The sequence below is a fragment of the Cryptosporidium muris genome, genomic scaffold (assembly GCF_000006515.1).
Source record: "Cryptosporidium muris RN66 scf_1106632373407 genomic scaffold, whole genome shotgun sequence".
In the NCBI taxonomy this organism is placed as follows: Eukaryota; Apicomplexa; class Conoidasida; order Eucoccidiorida; family Cryptosporidiidae; genus Cryptosporidium; species Cryptosporidium muris.
Window position 1 is genome coordinate 778999 of NW_002196572.1, and position 15777 is coordinate 794775.

The 15777-nt window shown below is 28.8% G+C and overlaps 4 protein-coding genes across 4 annotated transcripts, besides 6 other annotated features; 1 reads left to right on the plus strand and 3 right to left on the minus strand.

Annotated features, from left to right (window-relative positions):
* Positions 1 to 39: 39 nt before the first annotated feature.
* Positions 40 to 86: a sequence feature (AT_rich).
* Positions 87 to 254: 168 nt separating this feature from the next.
* CMU_018980 (uncharacterized protein) lies at positions 255 to 5924 on the minus strand (the record flags this gene model as incomplete). The annotated part of the gene is made up of 1 exon (XM_002140454.1): positions 255 to 5924. One exon carries the CDS (start codon positions 5922 to 5924, stop codon positions 255 to 257), a length of 5670 nt encoding a protein of 1889 aa, XP_002140490.1.
* Positions 5925 to 6530: 606 nt separating this feature from the next.
* CMU_018990 (WWE domain-containing protein) lies at positions 6531 to 10067 on the minus strand (the record flags this gene model as incomplete). The annotated part of the gene is made up of 1 exon (XM_002140455.1): positions 6531 to 10067. One exon carries the CDS (start codon positions 10065 to 10067, stop codon positions 6531 to 6533), a length of 3537 nt encoding a protein of 1178 aa, XP_002140491.1.
* Positions 7181 to 7210: a sequence feature (AT_rich).
* Positions 10068 to 10196: 129 nt separating the features above from the next.
* Positions 10197 to 10260: a sequence feature (AT_rich).
* Positions 10261 to 10491: 231 nt separating this feature from the next.
* Positions 10492 to 10531: a sequence feature (AT_rich).
* Positions 10532 to 10651: 120 nt separating this feature from the next.
* CMU_019000 (uncharacterized protein) lies at positions 10652 to 13546 on the plus strand (the record flags this gene model as incomplete). The annotated part of the gene is made up of 1 exon (XM_002140456.1): positions 10652 to 13546. One exon carries the CDS (start codon positions 10652 to 10654, stop codon positions 13544 to 13546), a length of 2895 nt encoding a protein of 964 aa, XP_002140492.1.
* A 7-nt stretch (positions 13547 to 13553) lies between these two features.
* Positions 13554 to 13653: a sequence feature (AT_rich).
* Positions 13654 to 13744: 91 nt separating this feature from the next.
* Positions 13745 to 13785: a sequence feature (AT_rich).
* A 3-nt stretch (positions 13786 to 13788) lies between these two features.
* CMU_019010 (transcriptional adaptor ADA2, putative) lies at positions 13789 to 15681 on the minus strand (the record flags this gene model as incomplete). Its single annotated transcript, XM_002140457.1, has 1 exon — positions 13789 to 15681. The coding sequence occupies one exon, from the start codon at positions 15679 to 15681 to the stop codon at positions 13789 to 13791; it is 1893 nt and encodes a 630-aa protein (XP_002140493.1).
* Between the last annotated feature and the right edge of the window lie 96 nt (positions 15682 to 15777).

Here is a 15777-nt window from a genome sequence, read left to right on the forward strand (position 1 = left end):
TCGGAGTATATTAAAGGTATACACACATACAATCTCTTGTAAATAAATTAATATCTTTTTATACTGTATATATATAAATTTATTTTGGGGAATTATTTAGGATTCTCAAGATATAAAGTACTAATTCACACTGTAGTGTGAATTATTTGTCATTAATTATTTAGTATGGAGTTTTTTAGCTTATAGATTTATATACAAAATATACTACTGTAACTACTTGATTTTGTGCATTTATAATGTTTATATTTTATAATTCAGACTAGCTCAATTGATACTCCTTGTGGTGGTATATTATTTTGAATAAATTCATTCTCTTCTGGAGAGAGTTCACTTTCACTCAAGACTCCACCTGATCTTCCTAACTTCTCATCGACTATAACCTGGTGTAGTGGTTTCTTTTGTTCTTTGACATAAATAGTCCTACCAGCCTTATAAGTAGCTTTTGGTCTATCCCTTACAATTTGATACGATCTTTTGTTTCCTGAGTAATGCATATTTGCTGCACCCATACAATGCCCTCTGATGAGCGCTACTTTTTCAATCATATTACCCTTAACTTGTATTTTATACTGTTCACTATAAACTTCATTTGTTAAAAATTTAATACACCTCTGCACCATTGCCTCTTTTGTAAATACATACTTACCAGTATATTCACTTGGTCTTCCTAAAGGAAGTCCCTTAATTGGTGAATTTCGATAAGATATTATAGATATCCATTCTTTATCTAAATTTCGCAGTGCTTTAGCTATTTTCGGTTGATTCCCGTCATATTTTGAGTCTTTATCTTTCGAAATATGTGTACTTTTATTTTTTTTACTATTATTCCATCTAGTATCAATTTCAGCAATGAGTTTAGTGGGTTGCTTTTTTGTTTCAAACTGCCGGGATACTAGTGGTAGATAAACTTTTCCTCCAGCTAATCTTGTTCTATCATCCTTAGAAATGGGTATAGAGGCTCCAAAATCTTCAAATGTAAGTTTTTTACCATTAAAGAATTCATCTTTTTGGTCCAATTCTTTTTGAATTTCTTCCAAAGCATCTTGAGTTAATCTAGATTTTGCTCCTACTTTGACTTGCTCTGACAAAATAGGAAGCACTTCTTTAACTATACCATTTACTAGAGCATCAATACGCATATTTTTTTTGTGATTTAAGAGTGCCTTTTCATTATCTGTTAGTGGTCTAAATGTCTTAGGAATACCTTTTCCCAATATACCTTCTTTTCCAAAATTCTCACCTTCATCTTCCTTTGAGTATGGATCCCCAAATACATTGTCTCCAGCAAGTTCTGTGAATTCTGTATCAGTTCTTTCATCTGCAAGATATCTTACTATATATTCCTTAATCCATTGTATTACTCTATCCTCATTATCATAATACAAATTAGAAATTTGTTTAAGTTTTCGAATTGCATTTAGAAAACTTCGAATAATATGATTCGGAGTATCAATTGGGCTGCAAACATCTAAAATTTCCTTTAAAGCAGGAAATTTAATAGCTGTTTGACATAGGATAGTTGAACTACTGTTGAACATAGAAGCAGATCCAGATTTTATGATTTGTTTCTTCTTAGCTTCTGGAATTGAACTTTTTAATAGTGTCCATATTCTCATACACCTAGTTCTAGGATTAGCATGAAGAGGATTTCCAATTGGACTGTCCATATAAAATCCAAGAATAATTTCTTCTAATTTTTCTCGTTCTAATGTACAGGTACTTTTACCATCTTGGTTCTCCCTACAAATTCTTTTAACAGCATCATGACAAAATGTAGAAGCATCTCTAGTTAGAACTTTTATTTTTCTTAGTTTATCAAGCTCTTCAAGAGCACTCCCACATTTATCTTCAATTTCATCTGGAGTTGTTCCTCCAGCAAAATATAAATGTGAAATTGTAGGTTCTAAACCAGTAATTCTAGGGAAACCAAGCTCTTTCTCGTCAATATCAATTTGCTGGAATATATGATGCCATTGCCATTGTCTAGTAGCTTCATTTATACATTTCTCATAAGAGAAATCTAAGGAAAGAATTTTTTGAGGTTCCCGTTGAATATCCATAAGAGTATCTAAAGCATCTTCACAGAAAATTTGTAGAATTCCTCTTTCACTACGTCCATCAGATTTAATAATAATATAGGGAGGATTTATTTTTTGTTTTTGAAGAGATTCTACACATCTAAGAACAAAATCTCGTTCGCCGGAGGCTCCTGGCCAAATTGATTCTGGTGGAGTACTTCCAACAAGTCCTATAATTCTATTTTCTCCTTTCTCAGAATCCCTTAGTGATTGTAAATAAATAGCTCCCCAAGTAGTTTGTATACTAGATAATTTTTCTTTGTCAAATAAACCCACTGACATAATTTTCCCAAAAGGGGAGATTGCCTGAATATGTTTTTGTATATTTACAAATTGTTCTTTATCTAAATTTCGAATAAGTAAATCTAGAAAATGCCAATTATTATATTTTTCTCCCCACTTTACAGCTCTTGTTAAAGTATGTCTATCTTCTTGACTTTCAAAGTTGAGATAGTGATCCAACCACTGTAATATAGGAAAGCCTTCAGCAGAAAGTTCCTGTAAAATATCCATGAGGAATGAATGGGCTCTAGAATCTACTTTATTATTCATCTTATTTGAATCTATTTCTGAATTAAATTTATCTTGTTCCTTGATATTTGAAAATACATAAAAATAACTTTCTTTGCAAAATGATTCAACAACATAGTTCCTATCACCTAGAACATAACTTGATAGTACAGCTAGTTTTCTATCTATTAGTTCATTGAGTACATATATGCAATGCCTAAAAAAATTTTCTTCACTTACATTCAAAGGCCAAAGTTCTTGTAGAGTTTGATCATAAGGTGGTAATTTAAGAAATCTAACATAATTCATATTTAAATCTTTTGAAAGTTGTTCTTTAAGAGCTTCCCATTGTTTCTTAGCAGCCTTAGTTCTTAAGCTTGTCTCTTCGGGATATTCGAAGTTTTCCAGTTTTTCTAATTGAGATTTTTTAGCTTCATCATAGTTATTAGAATTTTTTAAAGTTTGTATAATATCAATATCTAGGTTTTCCCTAGCTTTAAGATGAAATTCACTAATTTTATATAGGGACCTAGCTGAAGAAGTACAAAAGTCCTCTAATATATTTTTAGCTATATCAATATTGGGTGTTTCTCTATAAGTTGTCCCTTCTATTAGGAAATCTTTAAATTGACCACTAATCCAATAAATGAAAAGAACTAAAAAACACATATCCCTAAACAATTCAGGTTGGCCTTGGCCTACATATGCTAAAGGTTTACTTGGAGGAGGCCAAGGAATATCTTTGAGAGTCCCTCTACTTGCATAGATCGCATATTTTGAGTCAGAGAACCATTCTTGTGATTCTTTCCATAAGTGTGCATATTCTATAGCTGTAAAATATATACTACTTGCATTAAAGCAAAATTTTTGGACAACTTCCTCAGTACTTACACTGAAATCTTGTTCTATGATAATTGTAGAGGGTGTAGCACCTATACCAAGCATAACAGTATTAAAGCATTGTTGAATAAATTCTTCAGGACTTGAAACTTCTACAAACTCGATTGGTTCAGATGGTAGTATTTCATTTATCCTATTAGGTTGGTCTCTAATAAAATCTAGAATAACTTGTTCTTGCATAGAAGCCCACTGAGAAGAAGTAGATGGGGAAACCATTGGACTTAATAATTCATAATTAATCTTACTTAAAGGTGCATGAGTAACAGCTCTACTAATTCCAAATAGCTGCTCATAATTCTCAAAATAGTGATTTACAGCATCTCTACAAAATTCTATGATAGTCATTTGTACTTTTGTTTGAGTATTACCTCCACTTCCATGAGGAAATATTACAGAAATTTTTTTGTGAATTAGCATAGAATTTAAAATTTCTACGCATACAAAAAAAAATTTCTCACTGTTATATTGTGGTGTATTCCATTCTGATGGAGGATTTGAAGGCAAATCTTGCAAAGTAAAACCATGTCCTTTTTTATTACTTTCTTGTACCTGACTCCTTAAAGCATTCCACTGTTGAATAGCTACTATTGATGGCTTAGAATCTTGATATAAAGATAAATAGGTTTGAGTTTCGGAGTCTATTTCTCCAACAGTGAGTCCAACAGGTACACCATTTTTTAGTATATCATCTAAATTCCTAGTACTACCAAATAAAGCTCTTGGGCTTCTTCCATCCAAAAAAAATCTTTTATTCAAAGTCTTGTTACTCTCAAATTTATTGTATCCAGTAGGAGATGCTTTAGATGATATTACATGCACATTTTCGTCATTTGGTTTAGCTAAAAACTGATATCTTGGTGGTTTAATAGTATCAGATTTAAAGTTCCAAATATCATCATACTTATCAGCACTATCTTTATTTTGGTGTCTCAATCTTAATTCTGGAATTGCTTCCAGTTCCTCTAACGTAGGTTCTCCCTGGAAATATGCTATAGAAGTAAAGTGACAGAAACTCTCAATAGTATTTTTTACTAATTTTAAATCATATTTTCCAGATTTTCTAAATCCCTCTATATGTAAATCTTTAGTTATTCCACTTGAAAATAAATCCCAAATCACACTAGCACAATTTTCCCTCATTTCATATATTGTTTTCCCAAATGTAAATTTGAAGGGTCTGTAAGGACGTCCAGAAGGTAGACCATATATTTGAGAATTCTGTCTCTCCACTATTTTTGACCATTGTCTATTACCTACAAAATGATCTATAGAATCTTCACAGTATTGAAAAATAACTTTTTTTGCTGCAGTATTTTTTTCATCATCTATTTCTGGATTAGGATATTGAGCACTCATTTCTTCAGATTTACTATTATCAATATCTATAAATATATCCTTAACACTATTTATAGCTGAATTTAAGATATTTACTAATCCATCCTTCCATTCAGAAAATAATACCTTTTGACATATCTCGTACATATTTTTTATAGTATTTAGTGAATTATTGAGGTTATGTGGAAAACTGTGACTCTTAAGTAGTAATCTTATATTATTTTCCTTTGTATCTCTTTCTTCCTGTGTTACTATAGATCTCCAAAAGTTCCAAGACATTTTGGATACTAAATTATCATCTATAGGAAGATTATATAATGATGCCTTGCCAGTTAATTGATATTCCAGTTTTTCAGTTGCTTTTTGTTTTGCAGCAGCTTTTCTAAGTGGGACATCTTCTAGTGTTGTTGAAAAAAATTCCTGTTCTAAATCTGAGCTCATAGGGGGTATAATCGATTTTTTTCTTAAAATTTGTAATTTTTTCAATTTTTCCTCTATAGCTGGTTTATATTTTGGTTTTTCATATAAATCTTCCTCCTTATCTTCTTCCTGTTCAATTATATTCACTTTTTTTATCCTATATTCATGGACTGTATTAGCTATATCTTTCATAATTTTATTGAAATATTCTTCTACTATTTCCAGTTGTGATTTTTCAGGATAACAATATACTGCTGAAGATATACAATACGATTTTTGTGCATACTCCTTTTCACTAATCGTTTCAGGTCCTAATAGAGCTATATTCTTCTTCTCGAGTTCAGCCATAATCTTTAAACAATTTAAATAGAACTTTCTAGGATCACTTAAATCTTCATTAGTAAATTTAGTTTTTAAGGTTGAGGGAAATGTTGTTGGCATACTTATATAACGAGGTATTCTATGTATCCTATTCCAACCGAATTTATCTCGAATATATTGGGTTATAATACATCCTAGAGCTTCTTCTATACTTGTTACATCTTCTTTTTTGGTTTCCATAGCATATCTAATCTCTTCCCTATTATCTGTTGTAATAGCCTTGGCTATTTGTAGATTAATACCATAAAACAAAAGTAGAGTAATTACCCAAAAAAAAATTCTATTAAAGTAAGATTCCATTACAATATATATAAATATCTTTTTGAATTTTAAGTTTCATTATAAAACTCTTGATTTCTCTTTTTAAACCACAAAAAACAAAACTAAAAACTATTTAGAATACTTAGCGCTACATTATGTATTTTTAGATCTGTTTCAAATAGACTAAAGTTTTCACGGTGGTCAGAAGATAAAAATGAACTATAACTAACCTAAGATCTCAAGTAAATTATTAGGATTGAAAAATTTACACTCAAATTATTATTTAGTATTAAGTAGGATAGGTAGTTGGGTAGATCTAGAAATTATACTATATAAAAACGTGAATAATTAGATTAGTAAATAGTTATTAAGATGAATTATAAGCATAAAGATAAAATCTAGTTACTAATCAAAATAATTTTTCAAATATATACGTGTATATATATAGGGTTTTACACACCATGATAATTGAAAATGACGGGTTTCATTACTTTTTTAGTTAAATTATACCTCAATATAGTGTAAATTCTCCGTTTAAAATTAATAAGATAGGTATTATATTCTATATCTCAAGCAGAAAATGATTTATTAAATTTAAATTTTGAAGTGAATAATATAAATACCAGAGTACTGAAAAAAAAATGTCTATGACTTCGGTGTACTTAGTCTACTAAATGAATTGGAAATAGTAATATCAAGAAGTAAATTAGCCAATATAGGAGAAATAAGGATACTTAAATTTGAATTTTTAATATTATTTCTGCATTCCTTTATATTATTAGCGAAATCTTGAGAAATCTGTTCAAAATGAGTAGAAATATCATCACTATTACCCATTAACAAGTCAATTTTAACATTTGTTTCATGCAAATTACGATTCTGCAATATAAAATAATCTTGGATATTTCCTTCAATACAACGCAAAGATAAATAAAGAGTAATTTCTATATACTCTATAGAATCTCCAACATATTTATCAAACCATTCAATAAATTCATTCATCCACTCTCTAACTAAGTTGTTTAGCTCAGAGATAAAATTTTCATGATATGGTTCAAATATAGAAATGTCATTTTCTGGTAAATTATTATTATGTAAATTATCTTTTTGATTTGTTGGGATTTCCTCGTCACTTGTAATAGATAAAGAATTTGAATATAATATATTTTTTTTTGAAAGTAGAGTAGAACCAATATTTGTATTATCTAAATTCAGATCAAGAACTAAATCTATATTTCGTATACTTGGAAATGTACAAGGGAGATACCTACATGACAAAATCATTGCATCTATCCTTATTTTAGTATTAATATTTATAAATAAATCCGAATTATCTTTTGAAAATGGTTTATTATCTCCAATTACGATATTTTGTAAACATTGAGAATGAATTATTAGAAGTGGAATAAGTAAATTTAATGTTAAAATTACAAAATCATATTCTTTAAATTCATTATTTTTCGTTGATTTATAGTTGCAATAAACATTTGAAGGAATGATCATAATATTGCAATGATCTAATACACACTTCACTACAATTGGAGTCCTTAAAATAAATTCATCAATAATATTTGAAATAGCTAGCCATGGGCAAACTTTTAGAGAATTACTTCTATGAGAATCTAAATGAATATGACTACAACTTGAATCATTTAGATTTCCAACTTTATCTTTATTCCAGGAATTTGTTAAATACTTAGAATTCATACAAGTCTTTTTTTGTAATTGAAAACTCAAAATCTGTATAGTTTGCATCCCAGAATGTGGATATGAATCATCATTACATATAAAAGAAAATAAGAATGTATTGGCTGCTGGTACTGGAAATCTAGTCAATAATAATGAAAATATAGATATTGGTAGGACTGATTGAGATATTTCAAACTGATCTAGTATAGTTGGAGTTACATTTTTAAGCTCCTTGTAACAAAAATCTGAAATTTTAGAATATTCGCCTATAGAAGGTTTCAAAAATTTTATTTCAAGATTTTTAAGACCCATAAGAACTGAACAAGGTTCATTTGTTTCATTTTTTATTTGACTTAAATTACTTGGAGTATCCATATAACCTTTAAGTAAAGGATGTAAAAGAGGTAATAGCTCTATAGGAGCCTGAAAAGGTAAAGAATATCCAATATCACAATCTAATTGAACAAACAGAGATTTTATACTATGGTTAGACCACCAAATAATCTCATAAGGAACTCCATTAGAAGGATTTATATTTCTTAAATCTATAACCCTACTTAAATTAGGATCTGTAGTTCCCAAATTATTTGAAGGAGAAAAAGAATGATAATTTTCATTAAATATATTAGGTTGAATTGAACCAAGATATTTTGATATTGACTTTTTCTTGTTAAGTTCATAATCCATAGATAACAAATCCTCATCCATATATGATATATGAGATAATGGAAAATTTAAAGATAGACCAGATGAAAAATCATCATCTGATGTAGGATGATCATATAAATCATTGTAATGATTAATTCCCTCAACATTTGAATATTTATCATCATATTCGGGAAAATCTGAATCTTTATTTATTTCTGGTAATTTGGGAGAAAATAAGTCTTCTATATCAGTAATGTCTAAACCTGGTATTGATTTATCTTCATTAGAAAATTGAACTTCAGGTTTGTCACATTGTTCCTTTATAGAATACATATCAGTCTCATTTGGAAGAGATATGACATCTCCCAAATTCATAAATTTATCACAGCTCTCTTTAACAATTGGAGAAAGCTTGTTAAATCTAACTAATTTCTTATCATTTGTAGAGCAAGATTTCGTTAAAAATGACTTTGAACTAACAATACCAACAGTTCTCCTATATTTATATGGTTGAAAAGAGTTTAGTATCTCAAAGTTCTCTGGTTTGTTATCTACCTCTAAATTACCACCTAAAAATGATTTTGAATAATCTAATTTTGATTTGGAAATCTGGGTATTAGAAAATAATTTTGGTGGAGACATATATTTTAACTTAGAGTAATCTTCTATTTTATCTGGTGATTGTATTGATGGACTAGGAGATAAATTCACTGAACTAAATAAAGCTTTAGTGAAATCATTTGATATAGGAGATAGATTCATTAAAGGAGAAATTCTGACTGGGCTTCTATTTGTAGTAACATCCTGTCCATTCAAAGGTACTACAGATGAATATTTAGAAGGAAATATAGAATTACAAGGTGATTGAATTAATAAATTCTGTTTATGTCTTGGAGTACATGGAATATAATTATTTTTAGTTGTATAAGAACATATAGGTTTACCAAATAATTGATTATTTGTATTTGTAGGAGTAACAATTGCAGATCCTGTATTAGGTGAGTTACAAGGAGTTAATATCAAAGGAGTAGATGTATTTATTCTATTTGGAGAATTTATAGAAATTTTATCTTTATATTTTATAGGAATTTGGTAATTAGATATACCAGTTAATGAATTAGCACTTAAATAAACACTCCCACTACCATCATATTCAGTATTATTAGTAGAATCTCCATCTTCTATACAATCACTTTCTGAATCTGTTGAATTCCCAAAATTTATAGATTTCATAATATTATTTAAAAAGTCAAAAGTACCATTAGCAATACTTGAAAATATGGGTTCAACTAATAAAGAACTAAAAGAATCTTCGTTATTTAGTGTATTAGTTAAATAACCAACTTTATTATTGCTATTCAATTGATATATTCTTGTTTTTATCTCATCAAAATCATCTTTACCTTTTATTGTGCAAATATTCTTTGGTTTTATTCCATCACGAATAATAGATCTCACTTTTCCAGTATTCATATTTACTTGTATAAATCTTAAAAAGTCTATTCTATATGGATATAATTCAATAGAAGGGCTTCCATCTTGATAGCTTTTTTCTATCTCCAAATTATCAATGGTAGGATAAAATCTCCAACCTTTATTACATTGGTACATCCAATTTCCAGTAGAAGATGAATAGGATTTTGTAGGTGATATACAAACTGGGGATTTAGGTGATGAATTTACTATACAAGGAGAATCTGATAATGGAATATAAGTACTAGAAGAATTACTCAATAATGAATTTGAGTTTACTTCTTTATTAGGATTATCAGCTTCAGAATTATTCGAGTAATTCAGGTAAGGATATTTAGTTATAAATTCACTCTGTAAAACTGATGTGCTCATTATTCAAAAAGATTCTATATCCTCTTGATAGTCTCGATTAAATTCCAGGTTATTATATAGCATTAAATATCCCAAATTTTAAAAATTAGTAAAAATTCAAAGTGATACTTCTCAATTTCAAAATTCTCCTAAATTTTATAAGATTACAAAGTATAAAAATTTTATAATAGCTATCTTATATATAATTTTTTTTCCAAAATCCTACAAGGCATTAAAAAGTAACAAGTTTTCTAAAATTTAAGCTTATAGTAATGATTACAAATACACAAAATGCATTGTTTGGCGCCTTTTGTTTTTTTTTTCTTTTCTATAAATCCTAACCTTGTATTATAGATACTACTAATTTTCTCTTTACTCTTGATTTGAAATTTCTATTGTTTATTATAAAGTTATGGGGGGGGGAGTGTTATATACTCTCAGAAGCTTTTTTTTTACATTTTAAATTTTTATTTATTTGTTATTAACTATTTGTGAGTAGTTATGGTGTGCAGTACAAATTAAACTTGACTCAGAGAATACTTTCACACACAAAGTAACAAATAAAACTAACCAAAATAAATATCGTAGGAATATATAAGGCTAAAATGAAGTCTTTCCTGGCCTTTTATTTTGTGTATCTAACAAATTTGGTATGTTTAAATCTGATTATTATGGGCAATTTCCCAATATTACTAGCAACTGAAAGTCCGGATTTATCAAGTATTATGGAACCATTAGTATCAGAACAAGGAAGTATATCTATGAGTAGTCCTAGTGTATTACACTTAGACTATTCTGCAGAGTCTTCACTTTTAGAACATGAACATTCAGTTATCCCTAGTACAAATATTCTTTTTAATATGTATAGTATTGAATCTACATTACCATATATAATATCTTGTGGAAAATGGTGTCCAAAATTTGGAATTTCTAGTAAACATCTTTCAAAGAAATTTAATAATTATACAAAGTTGATATTGAAAGAGTATATAATGAAATCTAATATATATTCTTGGTTTTATAGACTTTGGAGTGGTTCTTCTGTATTAACAAGTCCAGTACTAAAATTGAATAGTCCAAGAGAATTTTCGCGTATATATGAGCTGTCAAAGAAATATCATCAGAAATCTAAATTTATATCAGTTATAATATTAGTAAAGGTATATACAAAACCAATTTCTAAGACTGATATAGTAGATGATGAAGACCAAGATAGTCAAATAAATAGTGAGGATGATATAATTAAACAATCAGTTAAACAACTATGCTCAAAATTGAGAAATATGAAAAGATCATCAATGAAGAGATATAAAAAAAAAAGTGATAGATTTCAAAATAAATCATATGAAATGGAAGAAAATAGCCTAGATAAGGATGAGTCTTTAAAATATCTAGATTTACCACAAATATCAAATGATAAATTTTCTCATTTATATGTAATTGAAGGAAATGGTGTTACATCAAAATCTATAATGGTTAGAATGTTGGCTAGATTAACAACAACATCATGTTGGAACAATGTCCCAACTGATAAAGCCCATATATTGTTTCCAATAGTAATAGGTGATATGCCAGTTCCAAAATCTCGGGGTTTAATTGGTGAAGTATTTGAAAGAGAAAATATATCTAAATATAATAAAGAAAAGCATAGACCATTAGGATTAATGGCCTTAGATTCTTTAAGAGAGGATAAGATGAAAAGAAGTAAGGAAGATAAACCTTCTATACAAACTGAAGAGAATTCAACTGATTCTAAATTTGAGGAATCTAATGAAGAAATAGTAGGAGAATCTTTAGTTAATAATGATTTAAATAATGATTTAAAGAATTCATTATTTATTAGGTGGATAAAGATCTGTTCAGACTCGAAAACTTTATATGAAAAGTTAGAGAAGGAAGAAAAGGGAGTATTTATAAATATATTAACTCAAAAACTTTTACAATCATCATCAATTGATTTTGTTAAAAAAATAGTATCACATGACTTTTTTTCTTTTTTCCCTCAAGATTGTGATTCTTCTTGGAATTCGTTAATAAATTTGTTAAATACTGAAAATTTATCCTCAGAATTTTCTTCTAATAAGAATTTGAATAGTGAATTCATTATAAATACAGTAATTGATACTGTGAGTGTTATAAATACGATAATATTTAAAGATATAAATAAAGATGGTAAAGATGATGAAGATAGTAAAAATGATAAAGATAGTAAAGAAAAAGATGACAATACTTTATCTGATATCTTAGGGACTGAATCAGCTTTGGAATCTATTTATCCTTCAGAATTATTTAGTATATTATCCGCAGATTCACCAGCTACTAGATTAGATTTAGCTAAAGTTATGGATAGCATTTTAATGATTTTAGAAGAACTACCTGACTCAAGAAAATCTAGAATAGAATTTCGTGATAAATTAGATAGATTAAATTTAAGTGATAAAGAAAATACAAGATACATAAATGGAGAGATTTACCAATTATTTGAAGCTGTGGATCATGTAAATATGGTGTTTCATTTAATAAGAACTTTAATAGTGGCAGATAATGTTCAAGAATTACCTATAAATCCTTTAGAAATCTTAGTAATTGTTTGTAATAATGCAAAATTAGTTCCTAAAGCAGAATATCTTAGAAATAAGGAATTTAAGATACCAGAAAGATCAGATGATTGCAATCCCTTATTATATCTTGGTGAAGATCTATTGCGAGAAGATGTTGATCATGATATCATGGAACCTTTACAGAAATCTGCTATTAAATATGTCAGTTTGATACTAAAGCTTTCACAATATAATATTAATACAGCAAATATTCATATTGCTAATCTTGTTGCAAAGACAGAAAGACTTCTTGTACAATCTATACCAATGGAACAGAAGAAAGCCTATATTTCACTCAGACTTGGAGAAAAAATAAGAGTACTTCCATTCATTACTTTAGTAAATGTTTCATACTTACCAGAAATTAATTACAGTAGAATTTCATCTCTTTTAAATGCTTATATTCCAATATTCCCAACTTACACTCTTACGGGATTATATGGTGATTTAGTATTCCCAAAATCTCCTAGTGCAATAGCCAGGCAACTTGGTATGCAAATTTGTCTCTCATTTTATAATCCTGCAGAGGAATTAGATCCTGTATTTATAGATTTATGTAAGGCTACCTGGAATGAATCATTAGATTTAAGTGATTATTTGAAGAAGGCTAAACTTTATTGTAGTAAACTAGTCAGAAGTATTGATGAAAATGAAGAAACTAATTACTCAACAGATAAATTTATGGGTAGTACATCTTCCCAATTAGTTTTTCTGCTTTGTGAATATTCTACCAAGATTATAGATGGTTTTCAACAAAATTTGGATAAATTAAGACCATTATCTAAATCTTATATACCTCCAGAACTTGATATTAAAGCTCAAAATATCCTACAATATTGTCGAAACCAAAATCCATTGTTAGCACAAATTATTCAGAATTTATATCCTATTAAGAGGTGAAACAATGTAAAATATAAATAACCATTATTTGAAATAATAAAATAATCTTAAATAAATTAGAAGTAATCCAATAATACATAAATTTTTAATTATATGTTAAATAATTTCTTTATGAGTATAAAAAAAGTATCACTTTATGAATATACATATTTCGTATTATTTTGATTATTTAGGTAAATATACGATTTATTTAAGGACTAATAAATATAATCTTTTTTGTATAAATTTAATTTATATTTGTACTACTTATTTATTTCATCCTGTGCTTTTTGAACATCAAAAGATAAACAAAAATCATAAAGCAAACCGGCCTTGTGTCCATCTAATCGAATTACCCTAGAAAACTCATCTTTTGAAAGCCCACTCAATTGACTTCTTGCTTCTTGTAACAAAATCCTCTTAGCTAATATGTAAAAAATAGGGGCTAATTGAATTTTATCACAGAATTGTTTTTCAGTTTCTGTCAATAATGATGCTCCAGGGTAATTTTCTATTGGTATATTCAAGTTAACCCCAATTTGACTTGTAGATTTACCACTAGTGTTTGAGTTACCATGTGTAACTTGAATTGAATTAGAAATGTTTGACTTATTATGTTTTTTTAAAGATCTTGCTTGACTTTCATAAACAAATGGTGTGGGACCATTTGGTTGTACCTTAACATTTCCTAACCCCAATCCCAAAGGAGCTACTGGAATAACTCTTGAAGTAGTATTACTACCACTGGTTACATCTGTTGTTGAATTTGTACTATTTGTTTGAGCTAGATTAATAACTTTACTGCGAAAGTCTTCACGTCGCCTTTTCTCTTCTTCATAACGACGAACTTCATCAAGTGTCCTAATCCCTAAACTACACCATTCTTGGACTTTTTGTAAATGATTTCTAATACGTTTTTCTTCAATAAGTAAAGATACAAATTTATCCTGTTCTTCCTCTGTTTGGAAACGGGATAATGGTTTGAGAAAAGAGTACAGTTCTCTTTCTTCTTTTGTTCTCTTCTTCTCTTTCTGTTGTTGACTCTTAATATCTAACAAATTACGTTCAATGACAAAACGTTTACGGTAAATTCTTTCATCTAATTTGGAGTTATATATTTCTAGAATCTGCAATTTCAGTTCTTTTTCTTGTGGTGTATCATTATCCCTAAATTCCATATCTGCTAATAATAATTCTGCATCATTGTCATATTCTACATCGAAATCTCCCCTTAGTGGCATGTAACCAATAACACTAGTATTTGGTTTAGTATTGGTAGTTGTAGAATTCGTGTTGTTTTGTTGTTTTATAGCTGAGTTGCATTGTTTGATTTCAGGTTTAATAGTAGATATATTAGAATCTTCATCATTTACTATTACAGCTATATTAGAGTGATCAATATTCATTGGGGTATCTACTGGAAAATTTGTTTCTTTTGTTAATTCAGACTTATTATTTTCTATAGACTGAGTTGCAAGTTTACAAGAGTTCCTTGTATCAGGAAGAGGTTTTGTAGCACTAGATAAATAAAAAACATTATAGTGACGCTCACATTCATCGGCAGAATGGCCAGATCCAGACTTTGTAGATTTCTGATATAATGATAGTGCTCCTGCTGGACCCTCAGTAATATATTTCGATATTTCGGACCAATTACCCAAACCATAGCGAGAAACAGCTTCCATTAACAATAACTCCTCCTCTGCAGTCCAATCTTCAACTAATAAATTGAACATATAACGTCCTATAGGTATATAAGCATGATCAGACTGGTGTTCGCCACTAGTCTTCCCTTCACAAAAGCATTCTAAGCATAAATCATATTCAACACACTCTGCACAGCGGATTCTAAATTCCCACGTATCTTTTTTACATATATCACATCGAAATTTACCATCAATAATACTTAAATCATTTATCTCAGTAGGAGCTGTTAATTTTAAGTCCTCTTTAGAGATCTTATCTATAGGTCTACTATCTCGTGTGTTGGGTGATTGATCTCTAGTCATACATAACTCTGATAAAGTAGAGACTTCAACACTACTAAGTAGTGAAATTCCTTCAGGGCATTGTATATCTTCTCCTAGAACATTAGCGATTCTTTTATTAAAGGAAACTGTCTCTTCATCTTTAGGTGTACTGTTTTCCAAATTCATCCGAAAACTAGGCTCTAAATTCAGAGTGAGCTAATTAGCTAGTAGTAATTTCTTGCCATTAAAAAAAAAACCTAATATTCAACTTTCCTTCTAATT